Source organism: Phyllopteryx taeniolatus, chromosome 14 (genome assembly GCF_024500385.1).
Source record: "Phyllopteryx taeniolatus isolate TA_2022b chromosome 14, UOR_Ptae_1.2, whole genome shotgun sequence".
NCBI classification, from domain to species: Eukaryota; Metazoa; Chordata; class Actinopteri; order Syngnathiformes; family Syngnathidae; genus Phyllopteryx; species Phyllopteryx taeniolatus.
This window is the reverse complement of record NC_084515.1, coordinates 14,429,943-14,450,447: the sequence shown is the minus strand read 5'-3', so window position 1 is coordinate 14,450,447 and position 20,505 is coordinate 14,429,943. Positions and strand designations below refer to the sequence as shown.

The 20,505-nt window shown below is 42.1% G+C and overlaps 4 protein-coding genes across 11 annotated transcripts in view; all 4 read right to left on the bottom strand.

Annotated features, from left to right (window-relative positions):
* Positions 1 to 8,557, bottom strand: part of ssx2ipa (synovial sarcoma, X breakpoint 2 interacting protein a) — an 84,204-nt gene extending 75,647 nt beyond the window's left edge. The window contains exons 1-15 of one of the 6 annotated variants that reach the window (XM_061797535.1): positions 8,401 to 8,553; positions 8,039 to 8,071; positions 6,927 to 7,192; positions 6,623 to 6,780; positions 5,607 to 5,813; positions 5,385 to 5,495; positions 5,187 to 5,322; positions 5,013 to 5,088; positions 4,747 to 4,927; positions 3,916 to 4,063; positions 3,491 to 3,615; positions 3,214 to 3,387; positions 3,003 to 3,120; positions 2,622 to 2,781; positions 2,055 to 2,520 (exon numbers count right to left, since the gene is read on the bottom strand). In XM_061797535.1, the coding sequence (XP_061653519.1) occupies positions 2,370 to 2,520; positions 2,622 to 2,781; positions 3,003 to 3,120; positions 3,214 to 3,387; positions 3,491 to 3,615; positions 3,916 to 4,063; positions 4,747 to 4,927; positions 5,013 to 5,088; positions 5,187 to 5,322; positions 5,385 to 5,495; positions 5,607 to 5,813; positions 6,623 to 6,780; positions 6,927 to 6,969 (1,788 nt within the window). In that variant the 5' untranslated portion in view covers positions 6,970 to 7,192; positions 8,039 to 8,071; positions 8,401 to 8,553 and the 3' untranslated portion in view covers positions 2,055 to 2,369. Of the gene's footprint in view, positions 1 to 2,054; positions 2,521 to 2,621; positions 2,782 to 3,002; positions 3,121 to 3,213; positions 3,388 to 3,490; positions 3,616 to 3,915; positions 4,064 to 4,746; positions 4,928 to 5,012; positions 5,089 to 5,186; positions 5,323 to 5,384; positions 5,496 to 5,606; positions 5,814 to 6,622; positions 6,843 to 6,926; positions 7,193 to 8,038; positions 8,072 to 8,400 lie in introns of those variants that run through there. The other 5 variants (XM_061797537.1, XR_009791778.1, XM_061797534.1 and 2 more) reach the window with 5 other exon arrangements.
* Positions 26 to 1,720, bottom strand: LOC133488963 (guanine nucleotide-binding protein G(I)/G(S)/G(O) subunit gamma-5-like). The gene is made up of 3 exons (XM_061797543.1): positions 1,560 to 1,720; positions 393 to 536; positions 26 to 324 (listed from the first exon to the last, which is right to left on the bottom strand). Exons 1-2 carry the CDS (start codon positions 1,638 to 1,640, stop codon positions 411 to 413), a joined length of 207 nt encoding a protein of 68 aa, XP_061653527.1. The 5' UTR covers positions 1,641 to 1,720; the 3' UTR covers positions 26 to 324; positions 393 to 410.
* An 803-nt stretch (positions 8,558 to 9,360) lies between the features above and the next one.
* mcoln3a (mucolipin TRP cation channel 3a) lies at positions 9,361 to 14,860 on the bottom strand. Of its 2 annotated transcripts, none has more exons than XM_061797539.1 (12): positions 14,428 to 14,860; positions 14,179 to 14,346; positions 13,951 to 14,104; positions 12,636 to 12,717; positions 12,467 to 12,563; positions 12,292 to 12,391; positions 12,100 to 12,212; positions 11,752 to 11,904; positions 11,475 to 11,576; positions 11,266 to 11,388; positions 10,223 to 10,429; positions 9,361 to 10,032 (listed from the first exon to the last, which is right to left on the bottom strand). In XM_061797539.1, exons 1-12 carry the CDS (start codon positions 14,653 to 14,655, stop codon positions 9,877 to 9,879), a joined length of 1,683 nt encoding a protein of 560 aa, XP_061653523.1. In that variant the 5' UTR covers positions 14,656 to 14,860; the 3' UTR covers positions 9,361 to 9,876. The 2 variants fall into 2 exon arrangements, with proteins under 2 accessions (XP_061653523.1, XP_061653524.1); XM_061797540.1 differs by having other exon boundaries at positions 9,363 to 10,032; positions 11,752 to 11,901; positions 14,428 to 14,855.
* A 635-nt stretch (positions 14,861 to 15,495) lies between these two features.
* bcl10 (BCL10 immune signaling adaptor) lies at positions 15,496 to 20,228 on the bottom strand. 2 transcript variants are annotated; one of them, XM_061797542.1, is made up of 3 exons: positions 19,985 to 20,228; positions 18,370 to 19,014; positions 15,496 to 16,482 (listed from the first exon to the last, which is right to left on the bottom strand). In XM_061797542.1, exons 2-3 carry the CDS (start codon positions 18,683 to 18,685, stop codon positions 16,091 to 16,093), a joined length of 708 nt encoding a protein of 235 aa, XP_061653526.1. In that variant the 5' UTR covers positions 18,686 to 19,014; positions 19,985 to 20,228; the 3' UTR covers positions 15,496 to 16,090. The 2 variants fall into 2 exon arrangements, with proteins under 2 accessions (XP_061653526.1, XP_061653525.1); XM_061797541.1 differs by having other exon boundaries at positions 18,370 to 18,658; positions 19,985 to 20,227.
* Between the last annotated feature and the right edge of the window lie 277 nt (positions 20,229 to 20,505).

The following is a 20,505-nucleotide window of genomic DNA, read 5'->3' as shown; positions in this document are numbered from 1 at the left end:
AAAATAACTGAAAAGTCAACACACATTTGGATTAACAAATAATGTTTTTATTCATTAAATACAAAAAAAGTCCAGAAGAGCGATGACTAAAATAGATTAGAAAAGGCACAATAATTAAAAATCCACACTGTGCCATGAAAAATAAAACAGCTTCCTTTCATCTTCATCTTCTACTGTGGCTGAAAATAGATGGTGGTCTTCTCTGACATGGTTCCAATGTGTAATACTCAAGAGAGCCTCCTTCCCCGTGGCAGTTTTAATCGCTTGGCATGAGGAGCAGTGTTGAGGTCGACGTTTCCCTGTAGCATCAAAATGAAGGCTTGCCTGGGAATACAAAGATTAGATTTGGGATCCGAAAGGAGAGGGTGATGTGGGCTGGGGTGCACCCTTACCAAATGAGGGCGGTGGGTTCACAAGAAGGAGCAGACCTTCTGCGGCCTGAACGGGTTGGTGCTGGACGACACGCCAGTGAGCAGGGGGTCTTGCAAGGCGTTCTGCATGCAGAACTGCTGAAGGTCCGCAGCCGCTTGGGACACCTCAGGAGCAAAATGACAAAATCAATGTCATCTTTTGAGCGTCAAAATTGGTTGTTTCGAGTAGGGGGTAATAAATAAATAAAATTGTAAAAAACTTGCACACAATACCACCAAAATAAAAAATAGTGGTACCTTGACTAAAGTTTTGAGATACGAGCCGTCAATCGGCTAATTTAAAAAATAAAACAAATAAAAAAAAAAAAAAAGTTATATATGAGGACTGTATAATGGCAGCAAACAACACATTTCACAACTAGAAACAGTTTGGCAGATAGTAAAAAATATTCACAAAAAGAGTCTGCAAGCTGTTTATTTCCACTCCGAGTTGACATTTGTCAAGCTAAATATAAAACTAAGAGAATTGCAAGTTGCGCGTTTGAAAGAACCACACAACTTTGCCTTCAGAAATGCCATGAATCATATATCTTAATGAGAAAAAAAATTATGCAATCTAAAGAAATAGATATTCACACGCCACTTTTACAAAGGCTTTAAAACAATCGCCACCAGCAATCCTATAAATCTTCATCTAACAAATAACTCAACAAATACAACTTCTTGACAACTTTTACAAACTTCGACAGGATGAAATTCTTGAAATTCTTGTTAAAAAAAAAAAAAAAAAAAAAAAAAAAAAAAAAAAAAAAAAAAAAAAAGCCCAAAATACATAACTCACAAAAGCATATACATATACACACACACATATTATATATATATAATGTGGTACTTTTACGACGAATTAGCTGGAGTCCTTTCTTTTCCAGCTAGTTTGCCCAAGTTGCATTAAAACACCAAGTATATAACTACAAAACCACGCAACCTCAAGTAGATGTTCTATATTTGAGCAGATATACCATTTTTTAAGTGAGCATTATAAGAGTTAATGGCTTAACTTCTCCTTTTGGTGGAAACAACGCCCCGCTTGACTAATGGCTAACTTATGAGAGGCTAACGCTAATGCTAGCACAACGAAGGTAACGGTCGAGACATTCTGCGCGGAAAACAGTCTAACTTGTTCGTTACCTTCACTCTGTTTATGTTCGCCTCAAAGCGTAGCTGCTGTACGACCTTTTTCATGGCCACGAGGTTGTTGGAACTCGACATTGTCGCTGTGCTTTTGGGCCAGTTAGGGGGGGGGGGACTGCGAGCTTTGCTTTCTGGCTGGGTTTTGGACGGAGGAGACGAACCGAACAACGGCGATGACGACTTCCCGTTTGGTCTGACGGATGCAGTGCGCGTTATGGACACTTGGGGGTGCTAGAAACAAACAAAGCCTACAGTACATTTGAGAAATTTGTCGACGTGGGGGTGTGAGGTATTTTGGGCTTTTGCTCTCAGCATGTGAGGGTGCAGAGCTACACTGTTTTTTGTATTTAAAGATCAACATTAACTTTTGAAAAGTGGCACTTACTTGATTGGTCAGGGAAGATTTTGACACACGGTGGTGCAGGATACTTGTGGCGGTTGGGAGAAGAAGGAGGGGAGAAAAAAAAAAAAAAAAAAAAAAAAATGCACATATCCTTTAAAATGTCTATTAGTTTATTTACACAAACCAGCAGATATTATACAATAAGTGTATTCATAATTAAATTAACTCTGATTGTACATTAACTTTGTAAACATTTAAGCAAAACAGGCTTTCAATTTAATAAAAAAAAAAAAAAAAAAAAAAAGCTATTTTCAAATCAGTACTTGGTAAAATTCTCTGACTTGATTTTAAAGTGCTTTCTTGTTCATTTGGAGGCTGATCGGTATGCATGTAAAAAAAAAAATAATAATAATAATAATTCAGTCACGTTGAAAGGAAGGAAGCATGTGGATGGAGTGTGTATTTTAAGTGCGGCTGTTCTCATCCTCCCCGAGAGAGAAGATACTCAAGTCTCCGCTGTAGACTCGATTTTTAGCCTTGACTCGAGAGTCTCTTTCGTCGTCAGTGGTGCTGCTGAGCTCTCGCCGGCGCCCTCGATTTGAACACCCGGAGGAACTGAAACGGTGTTAAAAGAATCGTTAGTTCGCATGGAAATAGTTTTGCATCCCAGCGGGCATCTTCTGGATTTTTCCTCTGCTGAGAAATGACGAGTGTACCCCGAGTCTGGAATGAGGCGGAGTGTCCGGTAAAGTTCAGAAGTGGATGGCACTGTGGCACGTTGTGCAGGCGCGGTCTCAGGAGTGGAGAACGACGTGTAGTTTGAGGATTTGGACAGCTGGCTTTTTGCAGACGATGTCCTCGTCTCTGGCTCACTTCCTACAATGCAATTATAAGCGTTAATCACGTTTTAAACTAGCATGGCAGACTTTAGCAAAAGCTTAAAAAAAAAAAACTGTACATAATATACAATTTAAATATATAAAAGCAATCCATTACATTATTTGGAACCCCCACCAGCAATTAAACATCTTCATAACATAATAAAAAAATCTTAAAAAACTAAATGAATAAATAAAAGACAGAAGAGAAACACTTACTGATCGACAAGGTACTGTAACCATCGGTCGAGGAGCATCTACTACGGTTGGCGAAGGGCGTCATGTTTAAAAACTGACTTTTCAGCCAAGAGGCACGGTCCTCCTCGAAGGCCTTTTTCTGCAAGAGGGATTCAACCACAATTTAAAATCTTGACCATATAGTTGCAGTGAGCCTTACATCAAAAGAGTGAAAGGGGAGCAATCGGCACACCTCTCGGCCGAGGCGGATGGCGGCTTCGGTGAAATACTTTCTCTCCCTCTCAAAGTTCCTCTTCTGCTCCTCAAAGAGCCTCCACTCCTCCTTGAGCCGCTCCTTCTCCTCCAGGGTGTAGCAGCCGTTGAGCAGCTCGGCCGTCTCGTCGTCGAACGACGCGTTCAGTCGTTGCTGCAAAACGCACAGTGGGACATCACACATTTATTAAAATTGACATCTGGTTTTAGCGCTGCTCATAATCCTAAGTTTTTTTTTTTTTTTAAACGAGACTGACCTGGAGAAGTTGCTGCTGCGTGTGAATGAACTCTTTGCACTGCTGCACTTCGCGCCTCATGCTCTCCATCTCATTCTCGTGGGTTTCCCTCGGGATCACCTCCTTGTTGGACTCTTGATTTTGAACTTGGAGGGGGTAAAAACATCTAAAGCCGATGATTTAAAATTACAGTGCACCCGGCGAAGTTGAACGTTACAAAAGTGGGAGAGTTTAACCCAAATTGAAAAGTCACTTCTCAAGTCTGTTTTACTTTTTACAAATATTTTATGCTGGTTTGAGCTTTGAAGCCATGAATTCTCTTAAACCTTATTTCCTATGGCGAATCCCATTTTGAATTTAGAATAACTTGGAAGTCAAGCAGCTTCACAAAACGCATTGTGTTTGACTTTCAAGTCTCTATCAGTCATTGGCAGTGCATTGCATACCTTGGTGGTCCAACTTCTCCATATGGCTCCTCAGTTTCCTCCACTGTTGCCGAATGCTGTTGGTCAGCTGCTCCCTCGCTTGGTCACATGACCGGTCCAGTATTTCCCTGCTGGAGTCGCCAGTCTTCTCCTCCCCGTCAGAATCCAACTGGGGGAAGATGAAAACAATCTCAAAAGCTGGTTACGGTCATGGCTTGAGCAGGGTAAAGTACATAAAATACTGAGATTTAATTTAATTTAAGCATTTGTCCTCTCTTCCAATCACATTCAGCAAAAAGGCCCGATTGTGAAATGTCTCTAAAAGATTATCCTGAGCGATTATCCCTGTGATGTGGGGAGTGACAAGAATGATTCCCCCGAGATTAGCTCGGAAAACAGTCGGGGCCAACAATCTTAAATGTTAAACCTGTTCAATATTTACAATGTAAATCCGTATTCATGTGGTCATCACAGAATTGGGCCAAATTGGGCAGGCTCTGCGAATGGAAAACGAAACCCAATGACAGCCAATTCTGAAGCTTCCACTGTTGCCAGACAGTCTCAAGTTATTTACCAAAATAGAAATTGACGAGGGCAAGCGTTTGGCGCCAGACCTGGCGTTACCAGATAAGCTAACAGTAAGGCTCGCTTCTTAAACTGTATTTCTTCTTTGTATTTTTCGTCAGTCTGGAAGCCCTGTGACACTGCGATGCCTCTAACAGGTCAGTCTTTATTTCCTTGCCATGTGTGGGGTCTCTCACATTATTAAAAAAAAAAATCAGTCAGGATGTTAAAAATAGGTAGGGTTATGCAGGTAACTCTTTTGAGTTGATATTTTTGGGGCCCATCTACCATCTCCTGGCTGTCGTCAGCGCCGGCCCCTCTGCACGCCGGCTGGCGCGGACTTAGCATGTGAATCATCTCCTTTTTCATCTGCTGCAGGATCTTCTTCAGCTCTGCGTTCTCCAGCATCAGCGACCGCTGGCTGGCTTCGTAATCACGCAACATGGACTTGTACATCTGCGCTTCGTGGCTGCACAAAGTAAATAAATATACATTTAGCATGACTGACTGACTCCGCTCCAGTCAAAATGTCACAAGATGGTTCCTTATGATACCTGGCTGTGACTTTGGTTGTCTTCCAGTGGCTCCTTTTACCGTCTGCTCGTCCAAGGCAATTTAGCATGTCAATGGCTAATTGGGACCCAAACAAAGTTCCAGTTAAGACTCCACTATCTTCACCTGAGCGTCGACTACAAATCATCTGATGTCGTTCAACCCTGAGTACTTACCCAGTTTTTTATCTCTTCTGTCCACAAGTAGCTGACTGAGGCGTTCCTTGAGCTTCGCCGACTCTCTCTCTTTCCTCTTGGCATCATGGCTGTACTGCGACGCGCGGCTGGCCACTATACTCTGGAGCTTCTGAACCTACAGTTAGAGCATTTGTCAGGATCACAGCGTGACCAATGAGAGCGCAGCAGGTCATCTACCTCTTCTTTCTCAGTCTTCAGGCAGCTTTGCAGAGTCTTGATTTTGAGTTGGAGCTGCCTCTCGGTCTCATGGAGACCCGATTTCTCCCGGATGGATAGTTCAAGCTGATCCTGGAGAAAAGCATGACAAATACTGTATGGCTCGACTGGTTCAAAGAATTGAGGTGGAACGTGCTTTAAATAGAGACCGAGGACCAGAGGGACCCATGCTGACACACTTACCCTAAGTCTTGAATTGCTCATCTGCATGTGGTCCAAGGTGCTGGACTTCTTGAGCTGCTCTCTTTCAAGCTCCTCCAAAGTGGCCACGGTGCGCCTGCGGATCTGCAGCAGCTCGAAGAAGGCGTTCAGAGCGGGCACCGCCCGCAGGTCGGCGCCCCCTGCTGAGCTCGCCTCCATCCATGAGGAGAGACCCAGGGAGGAGAGCTCCTGTGTGCGGAGGGAAATATTGGTCAAATCAAAACAATACACACTCACTGGCCACATTATGAGGTGTTTAATGACAGCTAATACTGTTCTTTACAAAGAAAATGTGTATTATTGGGTTTGTTTTGTAGTGGTGTACAACTGAATTACATCAGTGAATGAAGTGAGATAATTGAAGTTCTCTTTTTTTCCTGATGGCAATAGAGAAATGCTTACTCGTCTTAAAAGCAACACAATATGGAAAACTGACGTCATAAGTGCTTGCATACAAAAAGTTGGGTGTTTGAAGGTCCTGCGCACCCGTCAAACAAATTAACAACAAAGTAAATCATTTTTGTTGTATGCACATTTCTGAATGAGTCTGTGAGCAAGCAATTCAGAATATTGCTGAATGTCCTTCTGTATAACCATAACCCCTCCACAGAGTTTCTCTGCCCACACCTTAGCAGCTCAGCTGGACTACACAGTGTGAAAACGACCATGTTAAGGCCAAAGCGTAGGCAGTTTTGCATTGATTTTTTGTTTGAGTTAGCTTCTGACACTGATTTACAAGTTCTCTAATTCTCGATCCTTGGAGTATCGCATGTCACAGACGTGTTATTAAAAAACGTGGGAGCAGTTTTAATTTGTGAAAATAAAAGCGTGATATATCCCGTTACATCGCAGCTGCAGGGAATGAAATGGTTTGTAACTTTATTTAGCTACAGAGACGGGGTCAAGATATGAGCAACAGCTCCCAGTATGTGACGCAGTTCAGTTCCACAGTACACTACAACAAACAAGAACAATTCATCCAGCTCTTGCAGTCGTACCTGATTGATGTAAGAGACGCACTGCGGGACGTTGTCATCTGCGCAAAATACCGTGGCCAGATTGAATGAGTTTCTGGATGAAGGCGGCAGTGACACAAGATTGTTGGGCCTCGACGGGGACATTGTTACATGCGATATACTGGAGATCTCATAGTTTCCTGATGGAAGAAATCCCAATATGGCATTAAATCTGGAGCGCTCTCTGAACTGAAGTAGGCTGCTGCTCTAAATCCAGAGCAGAAATCTGGGTCACCCGCCAAACAAAAAAGGCAGCATTCAGAAGTGTTCAGAAGAGGAAAATTACCCATAGACGCGTCTCCTGGCATGGTTGGCCACCACTCTCCCATATCACCGACGCATGAGGACACAAGGATGCCAGGTCATGGGTTATCAGGCACAGAGGATTAGCGATCAGCCGGTGGATCACAAACTCCCGCTGGGCGCTCTGCAATAGAGCGTGAGGCTGTCAGATGGAGCGGCTATGGATAATCCAGACGGAAAGCATAGCCCACGCCGGTTTAAACGGCAGATGCGCACCAGACAGGCTGGGATTGGGGTTTAAAGTGACACCTAAAAAAAAAAAAAAAAAAAAAAAAAAAAAACAAAATGGTCATAGTCACAAAATGGCAGATAAATGGAAAATAGAGAGGTGGGGTAGTAAGAGAATCCATCCATTTTCTATAATGCTTATCCTCATTTAGGTCAAAGGTGAGCTGGAATCTACCTCAGATGAGTTTTGAGTGAGAAGGCGTGGTACACCAAAGACAGGTCGCCAGCCAATCGCAGGGCACATTTCGACAACCATGGCTCACATTCACACTCGGGGACAATTTTGTCTTCAATGACCCCAACATGCTGTTTTGGAATGTGGGACGAAGCCAAAGCACCTGGAGTAAATCCACACACGCACGGGAAGAACATGCAAACTCCACACAGGCGTGCTTGAGCCGAGATTCGAACCCAGAACCTCAAACCTGCATGGCAGATATGCTTACCACTAGAACACCGTGCTGCCAGAGTAAGAAAATATTCCTCCAATATATTTCTGTTTAGGATAGTAATATTAGGATGCATTAAAACCCAAACCAGCTATCGACTCCTGTTTTTTTTTTTTTTTTTTTACTGCATAACTTGTGCGCACATGCCGTCCAGCGCGACGCGTTGAGGTACAATGGGAAAAAAACAATTCTTATCAAGCGGTTCCCCTCCCCGACCTTGTAAAAAAATAAATAATAATAATAATAATAATAATAATCAACAACAAGCAGACCTGTTATCGCCGCGTGGTATTTACTGTGGCATTGATTTTCACAACACAAAGGGTTAAGGTTTTAAGAGCGAAGGCGAAAATATGCTCCACTTTTATCTCCGGCTTGCAGCCGGGGTACACCCAAACGCAACGCACGCCAGCCTCACCTGGCGATAAAGATGACGTCGGCCATACTTCGACTTTAGTTTGCCAAGTCACACGACACCAAACATGTAAAAAAAAAAAAAAAAACAATAAAAAATAAAAATGGCGTGTACACAGTGAAAATAACTTCAAGTATTTGAATTATGTAACGCAAAATCCTGGCATAGCTTCATAACTTCTTGTGTTCGGCGTGACAAGCCCAAGGTTAAGGCGGAGTCCCTTAAAGTAAACTAGTGAGAAAAGCGCTCGTCAATCTAAAACTAACCATAAAAATAAATATTTACACACTGACACAACTGAATGAACAACAGTCATATTTTAAACGAAAATAAAGCAAAAATGTCACACAAACAATTGTACCTACCTCTGCAGCGGCGTAAAACGGGTCAACAAGTGGGGGGAAAGTAACTCAATTTTACTTTTAAACAAAAATAACAACGGACTAAGCCGTATTTGTTCGTTAAATAATAAACGCAAAAGGCAAATATTCGTCTGAAAGGAGGGAGAACTGAGCAGGGTTAAACCGCAGTAATGTTTTTCAAGTCTCGAGACAGATCGCTCCGAGCCAAACGCTAATGCTATTGGAGGAGGTGTTGCCAGGCGACCAGTGCGCCAGCCGCTCATTGGCTAGGACGATTACGTAAGTGAGAAACGCCATCAGGTGCAACGCAATGAAAAGTATGGATACCTCGCATAGAGAGAGAGAGAGAAAAAATAAACCTCTTTAGATAAGTTAAAGCCATAATATTACAGTAAAAAAGTTCTTTTTCGAACATTGTAAGTATTAAGTATAAATAAGACTATTTAAACAAAAAGGTTGTATTGTAAATGAGTGACGTCATGATTCTTTGAGATGGCGGAAGTAACTTGGACACTGAACTCACCGCACTGCGGTGGCTTTGCGCAGTTTTTCCCATATTAGAAGTGGAATTTCTGCAAAAAATGTTTGTTCTGTGGCTATAAGCTGTTCCACTCGTCCCGGTTGAGACGTACGGATGCATCGTTTCCTGAGACATTCAGAAAGACGACATTTTCTTATAAAAACTAACTGTTTTTTTTATTTTCTGTTTTTAAGCGTGAGGTAAATTGTTACTTAACGCAAAGTAGTAGCTAGTCGCTGTCAAATATTGCTCACATTCAATTGTTATAGATTGTTTTAGCATGTTAATAATTAAATGGTACTGGACACTAAAGTTTATTCAAACCAAGTACAGCAAGTAAAGCAGTGGCGTGCAAAGGGGGGGGGGGGGGGGGGGGGGATTGGGGCATCCAAACTCCTAATGACAATTACTTTTTGAGGAGGAAAAACTTCCATTAGCACCCCCCAAATCCCCCTTGTCGACGATCGGTTTTCGACCCACCACCTCCGTTTGATGTCCATGAATATGCTTACGCCTCAATTTATGTGCCACCATTTTGTGTTTTAGATGCGCGCTTACTACGGATCGGGGCGTGTACGCCGCCGCGTCTTGAAGCGCATGACAGCATTGGAATCATGGCGATGGGAAGCAGTAGTTCCAACGGACACAAAGACACACATTGATGACAACCTCAAGGGCAAAGCACCACGAGTAGCCTGGCGGCCTATTTTAAAAAAAATAGCTCAACAGTGATATGACATCGTGATTTCCAAGGAATGTTCCAGAACGGATCATATGAAAAATGTAAAAAAAAAAATTAAAAAAAAAGTGCAGAGATTTAGTGAACTGAACATGGAAGTGAAGAAGCATTGTAGTATAGCGTGAGGGGGGAAATGACGTTCTTCATATAGACAGTGCATTTCCTTATGCACACAGTTTAATTCCAAAATAGATTGACCATGACAATGAGCAATGAGCAGTCAGATCTTCTTTCTGCATCCACAGCAACAGCAAGCCAAGAGGCTGCAGGAAAGAGGCTCCTCGTCAGTTTGGTAGCATCCGGACTCGGGCTCGTCCCTGCACTCTGCTATGAAAGCCTGGAGCTGGGACACCGGCACTTTTTCTTGCTGGTGATGCTGCAGTGGAACCAATTGGAAACCAGGTTAAGGAAAACATCACCTGTCCAGTTACTGAAGGCTTTATGATGACCAAAGTTTGTGCCTGGGACTGATTAATTTACTCTGCTAGTATTTTGAAATCAGAACAACACGGAAGTCAACCGACTTTAGAGGGTGCGCTCTGTGGCGACAAATTCTACGGCCTGACCTTGATGGTCTCGTAGGTGTCCGTGATGAGCGCGATGAAGAGGCTGAGCACCATGTAGATGAAGAGGGAGATGAAGGAGTAGAGGTAGAGGCGGCTGAACAGCCACACCATGTAGCCGTTGTCGCGCATCTTCATGAAGGTGGCGTACATGTCATCGCCATTGACCAGCGAGAAGAGGCACTCGGTCACCTTGTCCAGCGTTCGGAACTGGGAGAAGGAGTTAGCTTGATTAGTGATTTTTTTTTCCCTTTTGTTGTTTTGTGTTATACTTATTTTTTTATGCTATAAATGTCTTTTTATATAATTGTAAAAATGTTTTCATTTTTAAATATTGCACTGTAGTGATTGGTTAATTTAGTGTTTACATTTTTTAATAATTATTTTACAATTGATGTTTATGTTTAATATGCTGTATTTTTTTAAATGGTCACTGTAGTAAAAATTTGATTTTTCTTTCAATATTGACATTAATTTTTTCATGGATGTATTTTTTGTCATTTTGTTACACTGTTGTAGTCATTTATAGTGAGTCTTTTTCCACCTGTTTTAATAGTTATTTTACTATTAGCAATTCTTAAATATTTTGTAAGCATTTGATTTAAAAAAAAAATATATTTTAGTAATGAGAATTTCTAAAATAAGTAGAATGTTTTTTATGATTATTTTACTATTGACATTTTCTTTTTTCGATTTGTAGTAGTTGGGTGATTTTGTTTTATTTTGTTTTTTTGTTAACATGACTTGCGCCTAAAACTACTTTTTCTACTTTATATTATCCCACAGTGTGGACGCCGTGTTGCACTATGCTGCCTCTCATAGGTCAATGTTGGTAATACGACAGACATCTGGTTTAGGGAAGGTAGACTCGTTTTGTCAGTGCATATTTCTATGTGTGGCGTGTGCTGTGTTGGTCATCTTTAGTGCACCATTTACTAAAAGAACAGAAAAACAGTTTTTTTCCCCCTCTTCATGTGTGGGGTCTCTTGTTGGTTAAAAATCAGCATGCGTGTACCCTACATAAGTGAAGTGATGCGAGGACATACTTTGTCGTGGTATGGCCCGAGCACAATCCAGCCACAGAAACAGTAGCCGAGGTAAATCATGGCTGCACAACAGCAGAATCGGATCACGTTTGGGAAGGCTGCTCTCAAAGTCAAGATCAGGATCTGTTCCCAAAAAAACCCCCAACAAGAACAGTTTTCTCTTTTTCTTGACACGTGATTGCATTTTGCCCAAACTGCAACGCTCTTACATTGTATTTCTTGAAGAAACCGAGGTACCGAATCACGCCCACCCACACCAGCATGGTCGCAATGCCCAGCAAGATACTGCACTCGTCGTAGCTCGTCATGAACTGCAAAAAAGGACATCTCCATCAACAGAGGAAGCATTTCTGGATCAACACCTTTAGTTACATTTTTTCCTTGGTCCATGCCCCACCCATCCACAGAGTGTTTGTAAAAATCAATTTAGTGATTTCTTAGCAGTCCTGCAAACTAACAACGAAATGGCTGAAAGCGATAACACACCTTTGTCTGTATTCCGATCTTGAAAGTCGAGCCGGCGATGGTCAGAGTGTCGCTGATGATGATGAGGATGTACCAGCCGTTCACAAACTCCATGCGGTCAGACATGGTCACAATTTTGTCGTAGTAGGCGTGAAAGAATGTGTTGAACTCCTGCTGGTAATACATCAAATCGACAGAAAAATGATATGATGATGATTTAGGGGAGTAAACAACAGGTATTATGTCTATCTGGGTAAGGATTGGCACGAAAACTGTGGACTACTGAAAAATGTATATAAATCATGGCCAGTGTTTTATTTATTTACTCAGCTGCAGATAGGAAATACGGTTTGCGTCACCGTCACTCACAAACTGCAGCTGGATGCCGTTGATGACAGAACGCAAGCAGAGGACCAGGGAAGCGAAGCAGGCGAGGATGACCACGGAATCGAAGGAGAGCAGGAGGTAATCGTTTTTCCCGGCTATAAACACAAACTTTCGGGTTACCGGTAGCTGGTTAACTGTGTTGAATTTCACAGCAAAATGCATTTTTGATCTTACAAGTGCCCTCCACATTCCAATCCCTGCATTCGTTGATGGTGACGTCGTTTTCAACCGCCACCTTGATATTTCCGCTGTGAGCGTGGTTATCAAACATGATCTGTCGTAAAAAGCAAAGAGAGCGAGTCAGTGGCATTTTGTTCGATATTCTACAATGGCGTCGGTGGGAACTGACCACCACGTGGAAGACGTAACAGTCGGGAAGCTCGTGGTGCCTGACGGTCTGCAGATTGATGGTTTTCAGCGTAAAGTAAACGTTGACTGACAGCAGCCTGGACACAAAGAACACACGAGTCGGCCGGCTAATTAACACGCTTAAAGGCATACATGATCAACTCAATCACCTCCTGAAGTCTACAGAAAAGTTCAGGGGCGTCGCCAGACTGCCGTTGTCCAGTGACAGCACGGGGTAGATGGAAAAGCAATCTGAGGATGACATTATGATATGAGCAGCATTTGTTCCTCTGATAAACAACATCTTCCTCTTTTTGCGGAAGCCACACTTTAATCCACTTTGTGATTATTTTCCACTGGTGCAATGACTCAGATTCCATAAATAAAAAAGAAACATGACTGGATCCAGTATTCTATGTTATTTTTTAAAGTGAAACCAGCCTTATAGCACTCAATTCATTTTGTTTTTAACACTTATAATAGTAGCACCATCACGCAACAGATTTAAACTCGATCAATGACAAAATGTCCGTTCTTGTTGGGCACTAGGTAGTAGCCCGTGGGCCTGTAACAAAAATCTCTCGCCAGTGATGGGATATTGTGATTTCCTAGCAACGTTGTGGAAGTGATCATTTGAAAATGTAAACACTTGCAGGGATTCATTGAAATTAAGTGTTAGTCTTTTGACACTTAATTGCTGCGCCACCTCTCTACGGATACAATTTCAATGGAAAACACAATGAGTGTCTCTTTAATGACGAGTAAAATATGACATTTTTTAGAAGAAGCACTTACTGGGATTGCTATATGCTTGAATGTATTTTAACTAGCCATACAGGATACATGGCTGTAGATTGTATCGTAAAGTCTCTGTAACGTGAAAATAAGTCTTTTAAATTTAAGACAGCAGAAAGGAGTGTTGATGACAACGCTGCCAAGTTTGAATGATTGAAAAACTCGCTTCAAAACTGTGAAAAATCAAACTGTTGTTTCAAATGCTCTCTCCACATGCTGGCTGTCATGTCTGACCACCCCCCTCGCTCTCCAACCTTTCTCTGCATGATGTGCGCACACTCACGGGTGACAACGAGGCACTCTAAAGCAGCCACACTAGGGGATTATCCGAAGGGAAGATGCATTTTCAGGCTGCGGGCATTAACATTAATGCGGATGAGGGCGCACAAGTTCTAAATTAGTGGCGGAAGGACGACTCATGCTGGGACCCAAGGGCAAATTAGGCCCCATTTCAGCCACGGCCAAAATAATCAGGAAAACTGAAAAGGTAAAAAAAACAGTTTAACGCTATACTGTATATCCACAATTGAGTACTCTATCACTCTTAGTCTTTGATTGTTTTCAGCAATTTTCTTGTATAATATATTTAGAAACAAATCCCTGAGTTCACTTTACAGGGCCTTTAAAGGAAAGAAATGGACTCTTATTGTACAACCTTTTCTGATACAGCGTGTAAGAGAATTCTGTTACCTGTGTCAATGTGTGGATCGATGTAAAAGGTCTCGTTTCCAGGGTCAATGTTGCTGTTTCTGTAAAACTCTTGGCAGACCATCATAGGCGTGTACTCACCATCAGTCCTCTCGTAAGCCAGATTTCCGACTGTCAGGTTTTGGAGATTGATGTACTGCAAGGAGAGGGTAATGACAAAAAACTGAAATGTTGCCACTACACGTTCTAATTCGGTTTTGTCTAATTTACCCTATCGATGATGTAGGAGATGTGGTCGTACACGTCCGTTTTCGTGTGCAAAACGTGCCCTCCCTGATGGTGGTCCGTGTATCCTTTGAGGAAGAGGTATCGGAACGTCATCAGATTTTCCTCTTTGAAGGTGACCATCATCTCGTTGCTCAGTCCAAATGAGACCAGCTGAAAAAGAAAAAAAACCACATCCATGATTATGATGATGAAATGTTGTGTGCTTCATTATAAGCATTACGGATGCTATACCTGGGCGGTGATGAGGACGATTTTTAATATTTGAAGCATCAACTTCCACGGCTTGCGGCCCCGGGCTTTGTACTTCTGGCATGGGTTCATGAAGAAGTACTTGAGCCTGCGCCTCAGGTCCTCCACCACCCTGGGGTCCATGTTGGGTGTGCGAAGGCTCCATCTGCAGCAGCTGTTGGGCCTTCTCTCTTCCGAGCGGGAACCCAAAAGGGGCTCCGACTCCTCCATGGCACCGAGCAGTCACTGAGAAAGCTTCAATGTGCATCCAGTCAGCGAAGCGCTCCATCATTCCAATCATTCTGATCTTAATCAAACTGGTTTTCCGACATGAACTTTTACCAGCTTTTAGAAAACACCAATTTTGCTTAAACTACAGCTTTTTTCCAATTTAAATTCAAAGCACATTTTAAATAAGCTTCATAGTTTTGTGTTGCACAGCATGACAATAAATTGTTTTTAAAAGTGAATCAAAAACACTAAATCTGACTATAATGTCATTTGGAGTACTGATATTAACCATGTTGCCTTATTATACTACTAGAAGTCATGGTAAATAAATGTAACATATAATACAATAACAATGTAACAGATGTTGTATAGCATAATAATATTTTAAATAATATATTTAAAATCACACACTCTGACAGTCATCTGGATTGCTGATATTCAACAATTTGCTTAACAGAAGTGGGGTACATTCCCAATACACACTAGTAACAATAAAATAGGACTTACCAATCAAAAGTGGCTGTGCATTGATGAGGCAGCTTTCAGTACACTATAAGAAACACGACGGTGACACTCATGCGTCTGTGTCATGTTCAGATTTTCCAGTTATGGAATTTCCAAACAACATAAAAAAAATAAAATAAAAAAAAAAGCGACAAAAAAATGTATTTGTGTTTGGCCAGCTACACCAGGGGTGGGCCAACTTTTGTGCTCAAGGGCCACATTTGATTTTCAAAACGGACTGATTGGTTAGGTCAATCATGGTTTAAAAAAAAAATAATTACATTTGTATGTAAAATACACTATGTTCTTTACTTTAATAAAATAATAAGACACATATCTTATTCATAATTACAGTATTTTATTACAATTAACCCCATTTCATGAAATAAAAAATGTAAAATATATATGTAAAATGTATTTAACTCATATTTCATATAAATCAATTTACTGTTTTTAATTAGATGAATGAATATAAAAAATACATTTTCATTAACCAATTTTAGCAACAAACAGCTAAGGAGGACAAGCGTAATAAAAAGTGGATTGATGGATGAATGCCTAGAAACTGAGCATTATTATTTCATAAATTTGGGATACAGCTCTGGCATTATTATGTTTCACTGCAATGTGTCTTTTGTGTACAAACATAAATCTGCAAACGAGTACAGAGAACATATTTGTCATTTTAAAAATCAGATAATAGACATTAGTAACTTCAACGTGATTACAGTGTATACCACAGTTTCGGTATTTTTGGGGAATTACACAGGTGTCATTGAATACACAAGAGATGAAGCTATTACTTGTGCATGTCTTGGTGTACAGTGTAGTGACTGTATTATGCAGTTTATACTGTAATAAAAAGCAGCAAAACATCTAGTTAGTGGGTGTGTCATGTACCTGATTGTCCCTTTAATGCAAACATACTATTCTAGTAAAAGTTGCTCCGATGTGACGCGGGAGTGAGACATCGCGAGCGTAGGGGTTGGAAGTTGGGATCCGCTCCGCTGTTGGTGGACCCCGGTGACACCGCTTCTATGTTGGAGGGCGACTCCACCAGCTGCTCCACCTCATCCTCGGGCAGAGCGGGAGCTCCCGGGTCTCCTGGCTTGGGGAGGCTGGAGGAGGAGGCCACAGACGTCAGACCGCCGCCGTTCGGCAGCGACGGCGCGCTGGGGCGGGCGTGGACTTCCAAAGTAGAGGGGCTTCGTTGTCTGTCCGGATAGAACAGCATGGTGGAGTCGTTTGAAAATGTACCGGAGAGCTCATGGATGGTACATGGAGGGGTGAGGTTGTTCTTGGGTGAGGAAATAGAAGCTCCGGCTGCAGAAGAACAAGAGACATAAACAGGTGCAGCTCATCCATCCATCCATCCATTCTCTGAGCCGCTCATCCTCACTCGGGTCGCGGGAGTGCTGGAGCCTGTCCCAGCAATCATCGGGCAGGAGGCGGGGTACACCCTGAACTGGTTGCCAGCCAATCGCAGGGCACATAGAAACAAACAACCATTCGCACTCACATTCACACCTACGGGCAATTTAGAGTCTTCAATTAACCTACCGTGCACATTTTTGGGATGTGGGAGGAAACCAGAGTGGCCGGAGAAAACCCACACAGGCACGTGGAGAACATGCAAACTCCACACAGGCGAGGCCGGGAATTGAACCACGGTCCTCAGAACTGTGAGGCTGACGCTCTAACCAGTCGTCCACCGTGCCGCTACGGTGCAGCTCATTAAATTTGAATATTGCATATTATAAACTTAAAAGAAAAACATTTTACACTGTAGTGATGATTACAGTTTACAAATAACAGAAATACAAATAGCAAATGTAAGATTACAATATTATCTCAAACAATCAAAATGATTTTTAATATAGATCTTTGATTTTTAATATAGAAATATCAGTGGCTGCACAGGGTGGAATTTCGGGGGGTTGATAATGAGCCCCCCGCCCCAAAAAAATGCTACGTGAAATGGTTTTCTATTGGCATCGTGACATGGAGAATTGCGCCCCCTTGTGGAGTTGGCCTCTGTAGAAAAAATGCATGACGGTTGGTGTCATTCTTTGGCACTGATGGGAAATGTAGCTATTTATCGTAATCATAAAGGGGGGGTACAAAATGGGGGGGGGGGGGGCAACACAGGGCACCATTCAAGCTAGGAGCGCCACTGCTTGGCCTTGTGAAACATAGTTTGTGCTTAATGAATGTGTCACAGTGAGATGAACGAGTTATTACTTTTCCAAACACAAACATTTATTGGATCCAATTGTTGGTCTTTTTCAGCAGAGAAATGATAAAATGTTATTTCTAATAGTAACTGGATTTTCTAGTTAATATGGGCGGCACGGTGGCCGACTGGTTAGCGCATCTGCCTCCTGTTTCCTTCCACCTCCCAAAAACATGCATGGTAGGTTGATTGAAGACTCGAAATTGCCCGTAGGTGTCAATGTGCGCGTGAATGGTTGTTTGATTATATATGCCCTGCGATTGGCTGGCGACCAGTTCTGGGTGTACCCCGCCACAACAACAAAATGTGCGTCCACTTATAATTATTGTTTGTGAAGCTTTGCGATGGCAGCTTCATCACTCAATAAATTTTTAACTCAATCAGGAACAAGATGTGCATCTTGTTATGGTTCTCAGGTCATCGAATCAATTGCAACTGGACTGTTGTGTTTGTCTTAGATGTTTCACCTCTCATCCGAGCAGACTTCATCAGTTCAGGCAACAATGAACAAGGCTTAGTTAGGACGCACTAGCCAGTGTTATGAAGCCTGCTCAAGTGAGAGGCGAAACGTCTTCCAAGACAAACAGAACAGCGCGGTTGCAATCGATTCAGTGGCCCGAGAACAAAACCTGGCTGAATCATAATATTCACAAGCATCTTGTTAGGGTGTGTTGCTACTTTTCTGAGCCCAGGAATTTAATGGATCCAAACTGTCAGATTGTATCTCATCTGTGCGTTTACGTAGCACTCGCATGGGCAGGTATCTGCTACGTGTCAGAATTTCGAAGAGGCCTAATTCTGATAAGAAGAGATCTGATTCTATGCATTTTGTTCTATTTACGCTGCCATGACGCATACCCTTATTTTGCTACTTAATAGCCCCCCAAAAAACACACAAAATTGGAAATTGTGTCAAATAAACCATGTCATGTAAATTCAGCTTTCAAAACTTGGGACTTAAGATGTGGCCTCCAAACCTCTGAGAGACTCCAGCTTCTCATTCTTGGCCTTCTGCACTTCGTCTGTGATCTTGTGGATGACGAAGTTTTGCGAGCGCAGCTCCCGGATGGAGTCAACCAGAACGTCGAGACCGCGGGGGTTCTCGGTGAGGATGTCCAGTAGCCACCCCGTCCTGCTGGTCTGCGTGCTCTTGCTGTTGATCTCCTCTGCGTCGTCCCGGGTCAAGATGCGGCGGGAGCGCAGGTAGTCCAGATGGCACCGTGCCCGGATCTTCTCGCAGAGGTAGTGCCGCATGCGAGTCAGGACCTGGCAGACCATGTTGGGAGAGCTCATTCTTTTTCAAATTAGCAAAGTTAATGTCCAGTTTTCGACCCCGGTATTGGGTCCAAGAACCCTATACAGGAGAGGGATTTTTTCAAGGATCCCCTCTTCCCCATGTGCATCCCTAAATAACATGGGAAATGTTTTTTAAAAAAAAAAGAAAACATCGAGAGGAGCCAGATGAGGTGGCTTAGTGTGATGTTCTGGGGCTGCTATGCTTCTTCAGGACCTTGACAACTTGCTGTGATTGATGAAACCATGAATTCTGCTGTTAACCAGAAAATTCTGATGGAGAATGTTCAGCCATCAGTTATGACCTCAAGCTGAAGTGCACTTGGTTTCTGCAGCAGAACAACAATCCAAAACACAGCAGCAAGTCAACTTCTGAACGGCTTAAACAAAAAAAACAAAAAAAAAAAAAAGGTTTTGCGGTGGACTAGTCAAAATCCGGACTTGAATCCGATTGAAATGCTGCGGCATGGACTTAAAAAGGCCGTTCATGCTCGAACACCCTCCAATGTTGATGAAATAAAACAATTCTGCAAGGGAGAGTAGGCCAAAATATCTCCACAGAAATGCAAAAGACTCAGTGCCAGTTATTGAAAACACTTGACTTCATTTGCTGCTGCTGAGGGTGGCCCAACCTGTATTAGGTTTATTAATTACATTTTCCTACATTTTTTTCTCCTTAGTAAATAAAATCACCATTTAAAAACTGCATTTTATGTCAACTTGGGTTATCTTTGTCTGATATTTCCATTTGTTTGATGATATTATACATTGAAGTGCAGAATTTATGCAACAACAACAGCAAAAAAAAATTGAATTTAAGAAGGGGTAAAGTACTTTTTCAGGGCACTGTAATTGCAAAATGTTTTGACTATATTACTAAACTATATTTTGAGAACCTCTACCTACTACATTTGACAACCCAGTACTGTATTATTATTTTTGTTTGTGGTGGGACACACTGCAACACACAGAAAACTGTTTCCGTTGTTTTGGTTAGCTTAATTAGTTTACGGTATACACCACACAACCACGATCACACAACACCTCTATGACAGTGTTAGTCACAACTAACTAAGCTTTACTAAACTGTAAGTAATGCAGATATTAGCATGTATAGCCCTCGTATTAGCTCTATAGGTGTACCTGATGTTATGGCGTTTACATAATCTGGCCTCGGTGGGGATTGTGGCGGTTTGGTACGTTTCATGTTCAAATACAAACACGGCGGCTATTTTCACTGTCTTTTGGTTAATGCTCAGGTTTACGTAGACGTTTCGGGAGTGAGCCTGGTGTACTCACATCTCTTTTAATCTCCGCCATCTCATCTTCGTTGAGTTGAGGAACATCCATCCTCGGAAAAAAACAAACAAACAAATCCAGGTGTTCCGGTAAAAGCGAATGGTTGCTAAACTAACTTCGGCATTAAGGTATTACGCCAAAAGATTACTTTCGAGTTTTTAGTTGATATATCGTGGTAAATCTTGAGTATCCATTGATATTTTTGTGTTTCAGTATACGCCGAGGGGGAAGAAAAGGTCGTACTTCCTGATTGGTAAAACTGACGTCATCACGAGGCCAGAAATCCAACGACGACGTCACTCAAAAGTTAGATGTGCTGCAATAGCCTCAGTCGGCCACAGGATGTCGCTGTTAATAATTTTTTTTCCGCATACACTGAAAATTAGGTTAGTTCCTCGTTGGATGCCGTTATTGCACTTTATCTAACTTTAATTCAAAAGTCTACAGTAATTCTGAAGTCTATTTAACAAGTCTACACACCCCTGTTCAAATACCAGCTTTTAAAAAAATCATTTCAAAAG